General features: G+C 38.4%; 3 protein-coding genes across 5 annotated transcripts in view; 1 reads left to right on the forward strand and 2 right to left on the reverse strand.

The window, feature by feature from the left end:
* LOC129726565 (S-adenosylmethionine decarboxylase proenzyme) overlaps positions 1–11,535 on the reverse strand; it is a 27,322-nt gene extending 15,787 nt beyond the window's left edge. For 2 of the 3 annotated variants that reach the window (XM_055683419.1, XM_055683417.1), the window contains exon 1: positions 10,977–11,535. In XM_055683419.1, the coding sequence (XP_055539394.1) occupies positions 10,977–11,128 (152 nt within the window). In that variant the 5' untranslated portion in view covers positions 11,129–11,535. The remainder of the gene's footprint in view (positions 1–10,976) is intronic. The other variant, XM_055683418.1, reaches the window with a different exon arrangement.
* A 139-nt stretch (positions 11,536–11,674) lies between these two features.
* LOC129726567 (BLOC-1-related complex subunit 6) lies at positions 11,675–13,201 on the forward strand. The gene is made up of 3 exons (XM_055683421.1): positions 11,675–12,127; positions 12,180–12,681; positions 12,741–13,201. The coding sequence occupies exons 1-3, from the start codon at positions 11,818–11,820 to the stop codon at positions 12,784–12,786; spliced, it is 858 nt and encodes a 285-aa protein (XP_055539396.1). The 5' UTR covers positions 11,675–11,817; the 3' UTR covers positions 12,787–13,201.
* On the reverse strand, positions 13,192–16,225 carry LOC129726564 (fatty-acid amide hydrolase 2). The gene is made up of 5 exons (XM_055683416.1): positions 16,001–16,225; positions 15,202–15,767; positions 15,018–15,142; positions 14,284–14,465; positions 13,192–14,229 (listed from the first exon to the last, which is right to left on the reverse strand). Exons 1-5 carry the CDS (start codon positions 16,031–16,033, stop codon positions 13,510–13,512), a joined length of 1,626 nt encoding a protein of 541 aa, XP_055539391.1. The 5' UTR covers positions 16,034–16,225; the 3' UTR covers positions 13,192–13,509.
* Between the last annotated feature and the right edge of the window lie 157 nt (positions 16,226–16,382).

The following is a 16,382-nucleotide window of genomic DNA, read 5'->3' on the forward strand; positions in this document are numbered from 1 at the left end:
ATGAAAAACTATGTACTTTAAAGGCTGTTTCGAATGAACAGAATGATAAGAGAGGAGTGGAGCAATTCCAACCGATATCCAACAGAGAAAGGTTGCCACTGCTATTTACCGATAGAGGCGTGAAAATCAACAAGGAAGTTCAGAGGTGGTGCAAGGAAAATTTAGCGTGTTTTATCAAAAGATCATTGCACGATGACGTCACAAAAAAAAGAAGAAGACAGAAATTTGACAGTTGTAGCGGGTTTGTTTACATAGTAAAATTTTCGGCTCGAATAAAAATGCGGAAGTGTCTTGTTGAAAATTGTGTTTCCAAGAATAAACGAAAAGATTACAGTAACGATTTCGCATAGATGGAGAGTTTTGACGTAGAACTACGTTTTACTTTGGCATACCACACAGGGATGCAAACTGAAAAACTGGGACGAAATTTGTCCCTTTTCAAATGCTTATAGGTCAGTTGGTTTTCAACCGATTTTCTTCATTCTTGCAGCAATCGATTGGAAAATTATACACGCATCTGCCCAAAAGCAGAAAAATGCTGTTTGAATCTACGAACTATTGCACTATTGAAAATTGTCAAGCCTTGTCGAAATAAAAATAACGTCCTCTGATTGGTCGCTTGCTTGCTGTGAGTGTATGATATGGTATGATGTGTGTATGATATGGTATGATGTGTGTATGGTGTGATGATATGGTATGATGTGTGTGTATATGATATGATGTGTGTGTGTGTGTGTCTGTATGATATGGTATGATGTGTACTGCTTTTCCAAGCATAGTTGTCCCAGCGTGCATAAGGTTTGTGTAGAACATGGGACTACTATGATTGGAACGGCAGTGTATGTGTCTGTATGATATGGTATGATGTGCGTGTGTAACTGTGTTGTGTGCGTTTTTGCTGTACGTAATGTTTTTGTCAAGAAAAGCTAGTTTTCTGCGAAGAATATTACTGTGATTAGTGAAGGTTCTACTTTTGGGATTCGATTTTTAAAAAAATGCTCATTAAAAAAATTGCAACCTTCATATTTTTGAAACTCAATATTTTTTAGATTTATATTTTTGTGCGCGTTGGATGAACGTGTGAAATTAAGTGTTGAAGCCTTTTTAAAGTTAAAACAACATAACTTTGACAACGTAATTTTTTTTGAACAATGTGATTTGCTACTACGTTTTGTGCTATTGTCTTTGAAATTTTTCTAACTTTTAGACAAGGTATTATACAGAGCTGCGCCTTCATTTAGTGTAGTAAGATTCACAGTTTTCTGCCCCACTGTGTTTACGTAGACGCGTCGTTGAATGAAGGCGCAGCTTATTGCTTTTAAAGTAAAATAGCAGCTAAACTAAAAGAGTTAGATGCTTGGTGGTCAAAGAACAACTTGTAGAGTAAAGTTCAATGTTTAACTTAGTTAGCAACAAAACCCATGTTTAACACGCAATTCAGAGAGAAAATTGCAGTTTAGTTTTCAAAAAACATTTGATTTCACATTTGTTCCTTTATTAGTGCTTCCTTTTCTCTCCAAGTCGAGTTTTTAAGACACTATTGATTGCGAAAGCTTTCCAATGAAACCAACAGAATTAAACTAGCTATCACACTTCTTGTGCTAGACCTCGTTAAAGGCAAACATTACCGAAAACTGAAAAAGTGAATAACTCTGCAGTAGTTCAATTTTGGTCATATGCGTAGAAGGATTCTTCTCTTAAAATAGGGTCCTCTATCACCCCTTAAAGGATTTTAAGTGAGCTCCCTAACACCCTGTATATACATATTGTGTCAGCGTGACAGGAATTCATGGCAACTTACTATATTCTAGTTCGGCACGATGACTTCAAATTTGAGTCTATCTTTTGATTCTCATGTATATCTGCATTATAAAATTTTTAAGGCTTTGAATGTATGGAACTATGCCAATTTTTTACATTTGATAACAAATTTCAGATAACAATGAATATTCCAATAAAATAATATCCTAGCAGGTCTGAAGCGATAAACATTTTGGGCTAACCGCGTACAAAAATAATTACATTTTTTCCACAATACGCGTTTGAAAACAAATAACATGCGTTAAAATACTTATTGAATGCATCAACTCAAACATTGTCGTGATGGATTTATCAATGACTTTGTTTTTTGGTACACTGACCAATCATTCATGTGAGCATCATTTATCGAAAAGAAACCAGAGCTGTGTCCTTTTCCTTTAATATAATTCTTACCCTGTGATACTCGTAGAGATGCAGTGGATCCCGCGATCTCTAAACAAATCGAGCATCAACATCCCTTTAATTTCCCAAATAGTACCGCCTTTTGGTCGTGGCCGGCGTCGTAAAAGTATTGTGAACCAGTGAAAAGAGCACAATGAGAAAGTAATGCTAGTCCCAAGCACCATTTATCTATCTGGTTCATTTTGCTTTATTTTTCTGGTGGTTCGACCAATTACGGAGTGCAACTACGGGCAGTCTACCTAAGCCAAGCTAAGTTAATAAATAAAGTGTATCACTTTCACGGTGTCACCCTGTACGTACATTAGGCATAATACGCTAGATATACCATGCCTGTGATTGCATAATTGTAACATTCGACATTTTATGGGTTTCGTGTTTTTTATGGGAAAAAGCTTAAAATAGTATGTATTTTTTAGATCTGCAAAAATATGCTTATGTTTGTTCGAAAAAAGTCGTAAAAAGTACCAAGTTGTTTGTCGCATAGCATCAATAACTGCACTACTGCATGAATACTGCACTACTTTATTTTTCAACTTTTTATGTCAATAAGCTGCCATCTTAATCCACATTAGCATCCACTTGAACTGGAAAGTTATTCTGGTTCGGTAACCAACCACCGGTGATCCGTTTTTGGCGTTCAGCTCATGCTTGTTGAATCCAATAAAAACTTAATTTCCGTTGTGATATATTCCAGAAGTAGCCCAAAAGTGAAGACATAAAAGTACCGTTGTAAAATTTTCAACAAATTTAACTTCATAGTGTAAAGTAGTACTTTCTTCATGATACTAAGTTTAGTTGAACGGTCTATTTGCAAGAATATACTGGGAACAGTTGTGTCATTTGCTCGAACAACCAAATTTGCAAATGTTACAATTATGCGATCAATGGCAGTACAGCCGTCATGAAATATAAGGATACGAAGCATAATAATAATATTAATGAATAATTAACACGAGGTCAAATGACAAAATTCGTTTTGGACATATCATTAGAATGTGTTTAGTTCAGGTGAAAACACATGTCTAAAGAAAATAATGGATTAGAGGCATAAGTGTCTGGAGAAATTTTGCGTCAAAGACACAGAAAACAATTTTACATTCTCCAAGGCAAACTGATATTAACAAATTAATCAAGTGTCCTACCAGGGAATGGATGACAACGAATGTATCTCATTAAAAATTGAAGAACACGGTCTCTTCGATACACGTTTCTTAGTGTGAAACATTGACTGGAAAAATGAACACGTACACACCCAATTAATCATTGTTACATTGCGTCTATCGACAGCCCACAATAGAATAAGCACTCTGTTGATTCTTAGTATTCAATAATATTCGATGCCAAACATCAACGTTTCCGCATTCGTCGTAATTTTGGTTGTAAAAATCGTAAAACGGAACGTAAAAGAACGAAAAAAAAACACACTACGTGACGATCGGCCATGATTTAAAAGTAAACAATAATTCATGCTTTTCAAGTGCATTCAGAAACGTGCGAATCCGTCCAGCCAGCAAATTCAATGGATTGTTTTTACGGGTTATTTTATACTCTACTGCAGTTGTAAACTAAGCACCGGCTGCTGGAAAAAGGTGCTATTCCGGAAGAAGCGGGAATACCATAGTTTTACATTGCTTCATGAAGTTTAGGGTGGCCACTCAAAACCCGAAATTAAATTCCCGGTTTTTTCCCGGTTCGTTCAAATATTTTTCCTGGTTAATTGTACTTTTGAATTCTGTAGCTTTCCATGCAGTTAAGGAATAAAGAAGCGTAACTTTCGAATTACATCTCAATATGCTCTAAGTCACTTCTTGACGTGTTCAGCCTTATTAAAATCAAGAGATATAGTCGCAAAAAATCGAAAAATGCGACGGATGTCACCTTTCCGAGAGGAGATGTCTACAAGTATCTTATAAACAACGCATATAATACTCATTACCGAGGAATTCTAGGCCAAATTAAGTTTGAAGAAATCGTTTTACCTCAACCAGATAAGATTTAATATATAAAAGAGTAATATATAAAAGAGTAATATATAAAAGAGTATTTTCATAACACTTAAACACGTCAATTTCGTAAACTATATCAATTTCGTGTCCTCCTCCGGCAACCTGTACTGTATCGTACACCAAGCACTGCGCTAAAAGTCTGTCTTTGTCCAAATTCATCACTACGCACTCCTTGTTCACGGAGAAACCTCGCTCCAACGTGGCATTCCCATGCGATAGAATCAGAATCTTCTTAATAAACACAGTAAAGTTAGAAAGTTTCTTGCCTGAAGCAGCTTCAGATCTTTAGAAAAAGTATCAAGGTAGGAAGTCAGCAATGTCTTCGTCGAATGCATACTCAATAGTTGTGAGTATTCTTGGCGACATCTATCCGCTACAGTTCCCGCGAGATTATCGTTGTGAACCATTTGCTCTAGGCAAAATTCGAGCCATTTGAATGCTTCGAAGAGAAAGATGAATAAAAACAACAACTGTTTTATGCACTGTAAGATATGTCAGCCATCTTTTCCGGGTCACAGGACTAGTCTTTTTTGGTTAAGTATTCGAGGAAACTTACTTAAGAAATGCTGATCTTGTGATCGCCATGAGATGGCTGGCAAAAAATGGGTTTGTATGGCACAATCCCACCCCCACTGGCACAATCTCACCCCGGCTTGTAATGTTCAGTGAAATTCCCGGTTTTCCCCGGTTCCAAACGATTCCAGGTTTTTTCCCGGTTCTCCCGGTTTTCCCGGTTGGGTGGCCACCCTGGAAGTTGGATCAAATCGTTCAATGATGCACGAAGAAAACAAGAAATGACAGTAATAAGATTCTTGAATAAAAGTTGTTTGAAACATGGTTATATATGACGATATTTGACAACCCTTGTTGCGGTGCTTGTTGGAAGTATGTAGGCCAGCCTGTAGCAGTAGTAATCAAGCACAAGAAATAGTACACCATAAACAAACGATTAAATGCATCCCTAATTAGAAGGGCATTCTAAAAGTATACCAACTGTCATTGTAGCGATTTTGAAGCGATTTTTATTCTTCATTTAAAAATCGAAGGACAATGATATAAAATTTAAAAAAATCTGATGAGCATGAGCATGAGCATGATTGACCGCCCGCGGTTGCTACTCCGTTATTGCCAGATCAGCTGTAATTACACAGAGAACCAATAGATGATGCTTGGGATTAAAATTCATCCTCAATGTGTAAAAACTGGTGACCTTAATCTTTATATTAGGCAATACCAGCGCCGGCCGCATCCGAATGCAGGTCAAAGAAGGAGTGTGTATAGGAATATGTTGACGTGATACTCGCTTTATTGGAAGCCGAGAACACCTCTGCACTTCCACGAGAAATCACTGGGATGTTGGAGAAAAGGGTAAGGTTTGCAGCAGATTTCGTTTTGGTAAACGATGCGCTGAGTTCTAATACCGGGTTCATAATACCAAATATCGCGCGTACGAGTTCATTATATCTTTTACGGAAATCATAACGCGATCCGAACTCATTCCGGTTGATGATGTAACACCGCAAAAATAATGCGCACGCAAGGATACCGGACCTATAACCTAATCAAGACAGACTCAAATATTCTAAAATCTGTTTATGAAGTCATTATGCAACTACCGAAACGTATCTCTCATTGATTTATCTCAGCTGACTACACAATGTTACGAAGCAACCAGATATGCATTAACCAAAAACAAGAAAAAAGTAAATATATAGGCCCTCAACACATTCTGCAAGCGGTCATCAAGAGAACTTCAAAAACGGCCTATTTGCTTGGCCATCGCCGTTTGAAACGAACGAAAAAAGAAAGAAAAAGAAGGATGTGTGCGTTGACAGACGAGTCGCGTATAATCCTGATATTAATTGCAAATAATTGCGATATTTGGTGGCGATTAATTACGATGTTTTGTCGCGATTAATTATTTACGATATTAATCGAACGAACGGAACCTACTCCGAATCACTGCGTGCTGAAATAGAACCTACGGGTGGACAGTCTGCGAATAAATGGTTTGGTACACCTCGGCAGTCCCAACACACCGAAAATCCATAGTTGAGCCAAGCTCACCTGGGCCGAAAACACGTTTACCCCGGAAAGTTATGCGCGACCGCTCTATTCCCTCTTACCGACGCATACGCGGAGACACGGTATTTCGCGTTGATTACCACTTACTCCTTGAATAATGAAGCGAAAATACCTACTGAGTATGAAAAACTGGCAAAGTTTCATGCATTCATAGCTAGAAAATTTAAAAAATGCAAATATGCATATCTAACAAGACCGAGCACTAATTAGATTCAACAAAATGCCAAAACAATCGCAATCAAAATTTATTTGCCATGCTGACCGACAAGATTTCTACTTTATTAAATTGAAAATTGTCTATGTGTTTCAGTATTTACTCAAAAGCTAGAAAAATCATAAAACAAGGGCATAAAACTGCTCAAAATGAAAGCAGAGAAAAAAAAACAAAAAAAAAACATTGCTTCCCTTTTGCCATGCAAATCAAACAAAAAACACAGGCAAAACGTCACTAACACTAATACTTATCCTTTAATTCCCGCGTCCTCTCTGAACCATCATGCTAGTGCGAGAAAGTGCCGCACGCAAGAGCAACGGTCATCCTGCACTCGCACTTCTCTCGCTTTTCCTTGTTCACCTTGCACTTACTCACACACACTTATGACAAGGCAAGGGCTAGCGGGAAACGTGCTCCGCCACTGAAAAAGAAATGCAGCTCTCACAAATTAGCCACAAAATTGCACGAATCTTTCACGGATTTCAACATTGACGTCACTCTTACCGATAATACGAAACCGCCACATTTCGTATTACCTTTTACTCCACCCTTTGCACTTAAAATATAACGATTACGCGACGGGAAGGCTAAATAAAATACGTCGACATTATTGCACTATCCCCAACCGTACTCGACAACCCTCGGAACACTTCATCGCGATTCAAATCAATAACTCTAGCCATAATAATCTTAAAACCCAACAACAACAACAACAACAACAAATCAAAAACTCGGAATTCACACCGAAACAACAGCAATTCCGACGAGAAACATTTTCACGTCCGTTCTTGATCACAGCTTGCTTCGATCTATAAAATTTAAAAAAATCTGATATAGAAAAATTCGAAATCCGTGAATAGCTAAACAACCCAATTGTTTGGGAAAGGTACATATACTTTTGTTCTAAGGTTCGTGGAATATTCTTGATAAACGAGCAATCTCCGGCTAAACGGTTAGGCCGGACCGAGTTTATTTCTAAATCACTACGACTGGATTTTCACCTGACCAAATGATGTTATGAGGAAAAATTTAGTATCCAAACAAAGAATAATGATGAGTTGAACAAACATTCGGCTATATGAATCATTTTGAGGATAGATTTCGATTGGCATCTTGGTGGTATCTAGCAAAACAAGAGATGAATAATAACCCAAGCAATTCCAATCAATTCTTTAGTTTACCAACTTGCAAACTTCTGCCTTTTTACAACATTTTACCGAATTTCATAAGATTTAGCAAATTTTACTGCAGTTCCACCTATAACAGCGAATAGGGTCCTAAAGCTATACTAGTATTTATATATCATTTAAAAAGGTACATTTTCTAAGCAAAACGTAGTTTTTAATGTTCATCGTTCTCCTTCCAGGGTGGCGAAAAAGTTTTCACAATTGAGTTGTTTAGCTATTCACGGGTTTCTGATTTTTATATACATATCAACTAAAAGAGTGTAATTTTCTAAGCAAAACGTATTTTTTTGAAATTTTGTATCATTGTTCTTCGATTTTCAAATGAAGAATAAAAATTGCTCCAAATCGCTACAATGACAGTGGGCGAACCACATACATAAGACATACGTAACACTCAGGAAGAAATCTTCCAAAAAAGTTGGTACAAAATTAACTACTCGAATAGTACCAAGCTCTGAATAAAATCTCTGTTTGAGTAGTTTATGAAGGTGGTGTACCTGCGCAGCCCTGCTTTTGTCTCGTTCCTATTCGAAAAATGTTGCATTGATTTTTGTTTGTCGAGCAGTTGGACAGGGCGAGGTACGGAGTACTATGGGGCAACGTGTACCAGAAAAGAAAACGCCAGTGTTACGTATGTCTTATGTATGTGGGCGAACTGTCATTGTAGCGATTTCGAGCAGTTTTAATTCGGGATTTTAAAATTGAAGGACGATAGAAAATTTTTTAAAATCACATTTTGCTTGGAAAATGCAGTTCTTTCAGATGATATAAAAAACTGATATAGCTAAACAACCAAGTTTAATTCCCTGATTTTTCTTGATATTCTCTGATATTTTTTAGCATTTAGCACAAAAAAGTGCAACGTGAATGAACGCAGCCCTGAATTCCCGGTGAAGAATGTATTCGATCAGATATGAAACCAAACAGTAAAGATCCCGCATTAACTTTTTACGCTGAATAAATTCGTTTTGGCGCTGAAGAGCCGTTTAACAATGAATCGCGTCTCGGTTGGAATTTTTTCCCTGATTGTTTTTTAGTTTTCCCATATATTAGCGGATTTTATATAGTTGTTCAAGATTCAAAACTGCTCGAAATCGCTACAATGACAGTTTGGCCCATACCAACTGTCATTGTAGCGATTTGGAGCGAATTATAATTCTTCATTTAATTATCGAAGGATAATGATATAAAGGTTTGAAAAATCACGTTTTGCTCAGAAAATTACAGAAAATTCAGATGATATATAAAAATCGGAAATCCGTGAATAGCTAAACAACCCAACTCCCAGATTTTCCAGGTAAGAGTGGCAAAAAGTTTTTAAAATCAAATCCCCTGATTTTTTCTGATAATCTTTGAGATATTACATTAGTTCCCCTGATATTTTTCAGTATTCGGCACAAAAAAGACGCAACGTAGATGAATGCAACTCTAGAATCTCAGTGAAAAATGGTTCGATCAGATATGACACCGAACAGTCCCGAATTAACCTTTTATGCTAAAAAAAATCTGTTTTTGCGCTAAAAAGCGATTTGAAAAAGAACCGCGTATCGGGTAAAAACATTTCCCTGATTATTTTTCAGTTTTCCCTGATTTCTCTGATCGAAAAATCAATTCCCTGACATTCCATGATTTCCAAGGTTTTCGGTTTTTAAACACAGATTAAAAACTGCTCGAAAAGCATTGCCCATGGGCGAACCACATACATAAGACATACGTAACACTGGCGTTTTTTTCTGGTACACGTTGCCCCATAGTACTCCGTACCTCGCCCTGTCAAACTGCTCGATAAATAATGAACAAAATGAATTTTCTTTTTCTCGGCCTTATCAAGCCCCAAAGAAAATCCCATAAGGAACTGTAAAAAATTTATTTACAAAATCAATGCAGCATTTTTCGAGTAGGAACGAGACAAATGCAGGGCTGCGCAGGTACACTGCCTTCAAAAACAACTCAAACAGAGGTTTTTTTTACAGAGGTTGGTATTTTCGAGTAGTTCATTTTGTACCAACTTTTTTGGAAGATTTCTTCCTGAGTGTTACGTATGTCTTATGTATGTGGGCGAACTGTCATTTAACATATTTTGAGTAGTTTTTTATTCCTCATTTAAATATCGAAATGATATACATTTTTTTTAAAATCAAGTTTTGCTCAGAAAACTACACTCTTTCAGCTGATACATTAAAATCAGAAAACCTTGTTTAAAACTTTAGTACCCAACCTCCCAGCTGGTCTTGAGGTACGATGCTGGCCTAACAAGCCAGTCGTCGTATGTTCGAGTCCCGGCTCGGGAGAAACTGTTAGTGTCAGTAGGATAATAGCGCTAGCCCCGCAATTGTCCTGTACACTTAACAGTCGGCTGCGAAGTCTGTGTATAGTAAAACAGAAGGTCGAATTCCGATACGGAATGTAGCACCAAGGCTTTGCTTTTTACCCACCCAATTGTTCAACAGTCGAGGTCCTATCAGCTTCTGCAAAAGTTTCCGTTCGAATTACAGATTAGTATACTAGAAGAAAAAATCCAGAGAGCTGTACGATATTTTTATTATTTTCAATTTTAAAAACCAAAAATACATCAAACTTTCTCAAACCAATAAGCATACATAAGTTTTGTTTACAAATGTCAGATAGAACCTTTTGAAATGCTCCTCTAGATGTGGTATCGTTCAACAATGCTCAACAAAAATGCTTTTTAATATGAAAGCATTTTTTTTTTGTCTCAACGAGAAAGGAAATCAGAATGCAAACTATTTTCATTTTGACAGAAGTATATCTGCTGTCCAAGGCAAACATTGCAGATTCAATCATTCATTAACATTGGTAGGCAGACAAAAAACGTACTGTAATTTTTTGGGAGGCAAGAACAATGTGCATTGAATGTTAATAACAAAATAACCATCCGAAAAATTACACCTCTACTCGTAAGCTGCTACTTTCATAGGTTTAGCAAATTTGATCTCGAATATTCCAATGCGGAAGCTCATGCATCAGCCTACAGACTCAAAAACTAGAACCGGGAGTTCGCGTTATTTTGTTGATCCTGTGTTTCGTTGCTTGTCTGTTGCCATGTGAACCTTTGGCTTTTTTTGCAAAAAGGAGGGTTCGGTTAAGCCTTCAGCTGCTTAATGCCGACAGCTTTTCTCTGAGCCATGTGTTTAAACTTAAACTCACACTATTCAACAGAGCGACTAGTGGCATTGCACGATAAGAAAATGCCAGTGGTATTTTTTTTCGTCGTCTATCAGCAAACGAAAACCAGCTTACCTTGGGATCTTCCTCAAATCGGCATTTTTGTCAGATGAGTTCGATTCAAACCAGATCTCCAGCAGCTTCTCGACTCCTTCAAAAAAGTGCATATCCTCCCTGCTACTACTACTACTACTATTACTGCTACTCAAATCTTCATTCTCCGCCATAATTCCGACGTTGTTCCCGGCTTTCTTATCTGTACCTTTTTTCTTCACACTGTGAAACGAAACCAACAAAACGGTTCACCAAAAAAAAGATCCGAAGAAAAAATAACCACAAAATCTGCACTTCTAGCACACCATGCGTTTGTAAAGTGAAAAAATGTGCAATTTTTTCATTCACTGACAACGTTGAATAGCACTCCTAATAAAACAAGGGAAAAACAAAACGTGCAAGAAATACCACAAAAGTAGACTGCACAGCGGGAAATGGCGAATTTTCAACACTTTATATGCGATTTTTCTTTTTGCTTGATTTTTATCAACTTCAAAATCGATTGGCCGCGAGAGAGAGGACCTTCCCGATAAATTCAGAAAAGTCTGTACACAACAAAAGTCAGTCGAAGACTGAAGAAAAACGCCTGTGCGGATTTGTACCCAGGGTAAAAGCGATTTCGCATCACTGTATGCGTGCTAGCGGCGACGGCAACGTTAAGCAAGCAAGCGCACACATCGCAGTGAATGTTGACAGCTGCATCTAGTGTGCACCGTGCTGAAGCAAAACAAAACTTGCAACCTGCGCAGATTGTTCCTTGCGATTGCTATTTTAGCAGAAGTATATTTTGTATTTACAAAATCCCAAAAGTTATACATTTCTGGTCACTTTCCAAACATTTTCTTAACACCCTTAAGAAGCGATGTCAGCTGATGATATGAGTAACCCGTTCATTGATCAATCACTGGAACAGAAACGAGTTCACAACGATGCAGATTCTGCTGTCCCAGATGCACCCGATTTGGACGGTGAAGAGTTGGAAGACATTCCTGCAGCGATGACCGAGTCCTATAGTGAGATTTCCTACACGCAAGACTTTTTCGAAAGTGGAAATACCCGTGAGCGAGATGCGGCCAGAGCGAATCCCAAGAACTTGGACTCGGCTTCGTCCTCATCATCTTCGTCACAAACTAGAAAACGGCCAGATTCGCTGAACTGTGATAAACGGAAAGGTATATGAATTTTGCCAAAAATGTCAAACGGTTATGTATATATCTTTTACAGACACATCTTTTCCGTATAACTTGGAAGGAACGGTCCGAGTGGATGGCAATATGACACATTTTGTTGCCGAAAATCTCGAGTACAAAATTAAATTGGCTAGTCCCGTGTCGGTAACGCGAAAAGATTCTGGAAATCCATCCATTTCCCGTCAGAGCACTCCGTCGGCAGCGACCGGTGCTGGTAGTTCTAGTAATTATGGGTTAATGCCAAAACCGTTTATGTTGCCATCACAATTCAATCAAATAGACCCAAACGTATTGAACGAGGTCGAACGAGAAGCGCAAGCATTGGCCGCCTCGGTGGATAATTTAACCGAGAATCTCTGCTCCGTGCTGCATTCAATATCCTCAATCACTGCTGATAATGTAGAAATTTACAAAAATGCCGTCACCAAGCTAACTGACTGTATGGACGCCAATATCAAGTGTATGTACACAATCATGGCCAAAGCGGAGGAAATATCGAAAGCCATCAAACCCGCCGAAGCACTAGCCGCTAGGATGTAAGTAACTAAACTTCCGGATTGACGTAAAATTGACATTCTATTTTCATGGATTTCAGACGAGAAATCAAGCGTTTGGTGGATATGTTCGAAAGTAATTTGTAGGTTAAAGCATTCCTGCGTTCTCTCTGTGACAGACAGATCATTTCTGTGATGGTCAAAAGCAGTTAAAAATAGTGTCCACAACTGTACATCTCCAGAATTGTATGTCAGATAGCGTTTCGATATATCCTATCAAATGTATTCCAAGATAATTAGAAAACTAGAGTATGACTGTACTATCTAGTATTTATTTATTCATTAGTTGTATAGTCAGTTGTATAGTTTCTTTTCTGTTGAAATGAAATATATGCTTAAAATGAAACTTGCAGAAAATAATTCGCTGAATACTATTTCTGAAAACGTCTTTAGAGGAACAGTGAAAACTTCAAAACCACTAGTTAATTAGTTACAATTAAGCTAGTTTGTGAAATTTTGGATATTTTGTTTCACCAAAAATAAATCAATTACTACTTTGCAACTCTGTGCTTAGTTATGAACATATATATTATGCATACACCGTACAAAACAGATCGGATATCGGCTCACATCTCATGTAGAAAGTTATTGGTAGATATCGCTGAATGAGAATTAACACAAAAAGAGACTTATTAAAATAGCTATTGAAGTCATACAAAACTAGGAGAGGGATTCATGTTAAATTGCCCGATATATAACTACGAAACAACAGAACTAATGTCGACACCTCTACCAATCCCGCGCTGTTAATAAAAAAAATATCAAAAATATTAAACTATCTAAATAAGCAATTAAACTTTGTTCACAGCCTCAATCAATAATGAATGGTGGAATGTGCCCGCTGAAAACTCGCTCAAGCTCTTCGGCCACGGCTAAACAGTGCCGATCACGGTTGCGTGTTGCTACAATTTGTACCCCCAGGGGCAGACCGTCCGGGTCCAGTCCGAGTGGTACCTGAGTGACCGGTACGTGCAAAACATTGAACAAACACCAATAGCTAAAATTGAACACATTCACAAAGGCCGAATAGTGATATGGAGCCGAGTGGGTTGCACTATGATAGAACAAAATCCCGTCATCTCCGAGCAGATCCGTAAGCTCCTGATCGCACTGACGAGTGATTTCCTTTATTTTATCGGCGTTTTCCGGTGGCATGATACTGTCAATCAGAGAGTATACAGACGCAAGCGTGTAATCACTAGTGCCGCCAACTTTCTTAACAAGCTCAACCAGCGGCGACAGCTGCTTTCCGTTACCCAACAAATTGTTGAAACTTGCCGGTTCCTGGGTCATCCAATAACGCCACATCTGGCTTGTTTTTTCGGAACCCTTCAACGTTACCTTTTGAACGCCTTCCGGAGCTACGGTTTGAAAATGATCCACCACTCTGTTCATAGCCCGTTGCAGTTGCGAATGAACAGGGCTGCATCGAATATCCCCAGAACTTGTGCAGTAGAAGTAGCGCAGCTTTTTCAAGTCAGTTTGTTCATTCAGTTTCAAGGTAATCGCGCTTTTTGGGCCAACTAATATCTACAAAGTAGTAAATTTAGCATACGTTTTTCTAATCGTTTATGGATGCCATACTTTCATGATTGGACGTAAATCAGAGGCGTAACGAGTCATCGGGCCAGCGACGACCATCGTGGAAACTTCACGCCCGGTACGCAAAGTACAGCCCCGCGTGTTCACAATGCCAGAGGTAGGTTTGTGTCCAAATATTCCACAGTAGAATGCCGGCATACGAATCGACCCACCGATGTCCGTACCTGTAAATATCATCGAGATAAAGCAACGATGGTTGTGGAGGTGATCCTCCTCTGAGCTGAGAACCTTCCAGAAAGCTTTAATGAAATGGTTTGGAAGGTTGTGACATCAGCAATGTGCAAATGAATTTAAGGAGCCCCTTATCATTTCGAGCTCGAAACGATAACGCGCGAGTGACATACAATTACTGAAGTAATAAAATTTTATGATACATAGATAACACATAAATAATCCATAGATACTGCAGGTTATTTTTAAATTGCCTGTTTGTGTGCTACGAAAAACAACTAAACAAATGAAATTAGAATAGAAAGTCTCGAATGAAAATTCAAAACAAAACTTTACTTCTAAAATTATTAACAACAAATTGAAAGACAAAAAAGAGTCTTTAAAACTACTCCTAAAAATCTACGTTCAAGTGGATGATAAAAATGAGTTGTGGTTCGTTGTGATTTTACGTTTGACCAGTTAAAACACTGCAGAAACGTAACAGATACCGGAACCCTAGAAAGCGTGCATGAAATTCTAATTAGCAAAAAAGAATAGTTTTAAACCTAGGCCGAAGGCACTGCCGCATGTTGTGATGAGTGCCGCTTCGCCTCCACTCGAACCGCCCACGGTGCGACGACTGTCATATGGATTGTTAGTTTGCCCAATAAGAAGATTTCTGGTTTCTTGCCTGCGAAGCAGTAACACAATATCAGTCGATCCTCGATGTCATTGAAATAGTGGTCTTACCATCGGTTAATTTCTGGAATGCTGGTAGTCGCAATGATAATGGCTCCCGCATCTTTCATAAGCTTCACACATTCGGCGTCTTCTTTTGCCTTAACATTTTTTCTCGCAACGATTCCAAGCGTGTGTAACTTATCTTTGACGGCGGTACTATCTTTGGTAGTGAAAGGAACTCCCAAAAAAGGTTTTTCAGCAAACTCATTTTCCGATATCAACCCACGCTGTATGCGTTCATCAATGACTTTAGCTTGCTCCAATGCCTCAATGAATGGTCCATCGATAACGGCATTAATAATTGGATTCACTTCATTAAGGCGATCAATGTAAGCACTGACCACCTCATGACAGCTGACCTCTTTGTTGCGAATCATTCTGGCCAGCTCTTGCACACTATAGGTCAAAATTATTTGCTTTCTCTGCAACGGTGGACATCGCATCCTTGTTGGTCCCCAGTACCATTTGAGAACTAGTTCGATTAGGTAATCGACTATTATGTGGAGTACCGTGAATATGTTGAACAATATACTGTATCCTATATCTCTCATGATTTGATTCGATTTATTTCGTGCCTGCATTAAACGCAAAAATGAAACATTATTTTACCAGCTCAGCGATCTCGAACACAACTGCCACGATACCGTACGCAGTAAATGCTTGCGAGTACGTAATTGTTGGGTGAAGTAATTAACACCACCACAATACTTACGTACTTTGCCCGAATGGATAATTAAACCTGATCCAGTGTTACGTGACGTCACCTGGGATCAAAACTAAATTCATCACATTTCCTTTGCGTACTTACATTCCTCGTTTCACGCCTTGTATTGGTGGACATCTCGGCGAACAAAGTTCTATTCTCCAGAAACTTCTGTAATCAGAAATTGACCCAGAAGCGGATTAGCAGGTGTGTAGTGCGATATTCAATCCAAACCCGTTTTAACTTTCTCTCGGTCTGTGAACTTTACGGTCTTTGATTTGTGCGCTTATACGTGTTGTCGCTGTCTACCGCGTAGAGCGCAACAACAGGCTGCCAGTGATGGCAAGTCCAGCAATAAGAAACTCGTCGTCGAATGTTTCAGTGGCGAATAAAAGCTACGACCGAAATATAGCTGGCGCTGATGTTAAAATTAGTCCTCTCATAGTATGTGAGAAATGTGGGAAAATAGGTTGAGAATTTTTTAAAT

This window comes from Wyeomyia smithii, chromosome 3 (assembly GCF_029784165.1).
Source record: "Wyeomyia smithii strain HCP4-BCI-WySm-NY-G18 chromosome 3, ASM2978416v1, whole genome shotgun sequence".
Lineage (NCBI taxonomy): Eukaryota > Metazoa > Arthropoda > Insecta > Diptera > Culicidae > Wyeomyia > Wyeomyia smithii.